The 2,263-nt window shown below is 42.8% G+C and overlaps 1 protein-coding gene across 1 annotated transcript; it reads left to right on the forward strand.

Moving 5' to 3' along the window:
- Positions 1–835: 835 nt before the first annotated feature.
- Positions 836–1,923, forward strand: LOC124252738 (ankyrin-1-like). Its single transcript, XM_046686390.1, has 2 exons — positions 836–1,414; positions 1,525–1,923. The coding sequence occupies exons 1-2, from the start codon at positions 836–838 to the stop codon at positions 1,921–1,923; spliced, it is 978 nt and encodes a 325-aa protein (XP_046542346.1).
- The last annotated feature ends 340 nt before the right edge of the window (positions 1,924–2,263 follow it).

The following is a 2,263-nucleotide window of genomic DNA, read 5'->3' on the forward strand; positions in this document are numbered from 1 at the left end:
TCAAGTAATCTGTCGCCTCCCCACTTCGACAGATGACTTAGCCATCGAGAGGCTATTATACTGGGCATCCAGCAATGGTTCAGATGCGATGATGAAAGCGTTGTTACAGAAGTACACACTTACAAGGGAAACGTGCCATCAGGCGGTTCTGGGCAGCAGCAGATGGGGCAATCATTCCGCATTGGAGTACATTATAAGCAGTTTGAAACTGACTTCACGGGATATTGATGACATAACTGAGGATGGGTTGCCATGCCTTATTGTAGCAGCCAATCAAAATAACGTTGAAGTGTGTAAAGTGCTAATCAAACACGACGTGGATGTATACATCACAGATCCACGTATGGGGGCAAATGCACTTCATTGGGCTGCTGCAGCTGGTCACTACGACTGTGTGGAGGTTCTGTCAAGACACATATCACCTGAACGTGAAAGCAATGGGGGAGTTACGCCTTTATTTGTGGCTGCAGAAAACGGTCACCTGGGTGTGTTTAAACTTCTCCTCCGAAAGGGTGCAGTTATCAATAAAAAGATAAAAAGCAGGATTGTGTCATTAACAAATCCTAGAAACGAAGGCCGTGCACTGGTTAAACAACTAAATGTATCAGATGAAGGTTTTACACCTCTTCATGTGGCAAGCTATGAAGGACATTTGGACATAGTAGAACTTTTGATAACTGAAGGGGCTGATGCCAATTTGAAGGCTGATTTAGGACCTCCGGTAGCCTTTGCTGCAAAAAGCAAATGATATGTGCATCTTCGTCTGTTTCTCGGTGATGACAGAGTAGCTTTCAGTGACGTTATCTCTGCAGCATATGAATATGGTCGTACTGAAATGCTGAAAGAGGCTGTCCTACATAAACGGTCCAAAGCTAATGACATTATAAAAGCAACTTTGCGGGGGCATCTTGAAACTGTGAAGGAATTACTTGAGGAGTCTGAAGAAGGCTTAAGCTCACATATCGAAGGATACTCACTTCTTCATCTAGCAGCGGCTTTAAACCATGGAGATATTGTGGATGAGCTCCTACAAAGAAAGATTGAAGTGAACAAATCTTCTGAAGGTGGATTCACAGCTTTGCACGGAGCATCTATAACTGGCTCTTCTTCGGTTGTTGAAAGTCTCATCAAAAGGGAAGCTGATGTTGACCGGCTTGCTAATGGTTTTGGTCCTCTTCACTTTGCATCGATGTATGGAAACACAAATACAGCCAGGATTCTGATACAACATCAAGCAAATATCCATCTGAAAGGTTATCATCAGTGGAGCCCACTACACGTTGCAAGCATCCACAATCAACCCGACCTTGTTCGGCTTTTGCTGGAGAACAATGCTGACGTGGAAGCTTTGTCTGAAGATCTCTCAACACCTCTTGTATTTGCTTCATACCTGAACAATATGGACATAGCAGATGTATTGTTAGATCATGGAGCTAACTTGCATCCCAGAGGTATAGGCCATACCACCCACTTCTAGGTACTGCTCTCTTGGGCCACCCTGAAGCTGTGAACAATTTGTTGCAGAGAGGTGCAAAAGTGAATCATGTCAGTGCAGTTGGTGTAAGTGCTTTGCATGGAGCTGCATACATGGGGGCAATGGATGTGCTCGAGTGTCTCCTTGAGAATGAAGCAGATCCAAATCTGAAGCTGTTTGAAGGGATATCACCTGAGGAGAAATCTAAAATTGCAAGTCATGTGGAGCAATGGTGCAAAAACACTCCCGGGAAGGATATCAATTTGAGAAGGTATGATGGTGGTTCTGCACTACATGTGGCTGTTGACATGGGTTACACAGACATGGTGCGACTTCTGTTGAAATCGGGCGCTGATCCGAATCTCAGGAACATGGACAATGAAATAGCAATAGATATTGCGAGGGAGAAGAAGCACAGTGGCATCTTGAGACTACTGGAATCGTCCTAAACTGGCTCTGCCATTAATGAGCAAAGGTTCAAGAAGCGCCAAGACTGTCCATTTGGTCCAAGGAAAGCTATTCATTTCAGCAGCCATTTCAAGGTAGCAAGAAGCGGTAGCAATGAATGTTGTGTTCATCTGAGACATAATACTTTGTTTATTAATGATCCTCTGAATCTTAATGATGTCATATACTACATTGCATGTCCTGCTTGACTGTGTTGTTATCCATCACAAAGGATAAATATTTTAGTGTTAAAACGGTGGAAGATAATTTTAACAAAGTTAATTATCATTTACTTATTGAGTTTTTAAAAGGAATTGAACTGATTGATAAAGTTTGATTCAT

The sequence above is a fragment of the Haliotis rubra genome, unplaced genomic scaffold (genome assembly GCF_003918875.1).
Source record: "Haliotis rubra isolate DU_JTF1 unplaced genomic scaffold, ASM391887v1 Scf522, whole genome shotgun sequence".
NCBI classification, from domain to species: Eukaryota; Metazoa; Mollusca; class Gastropoda; order Lepetellida; family Haliotidae; genus Haliotis; species Haliotis rubra.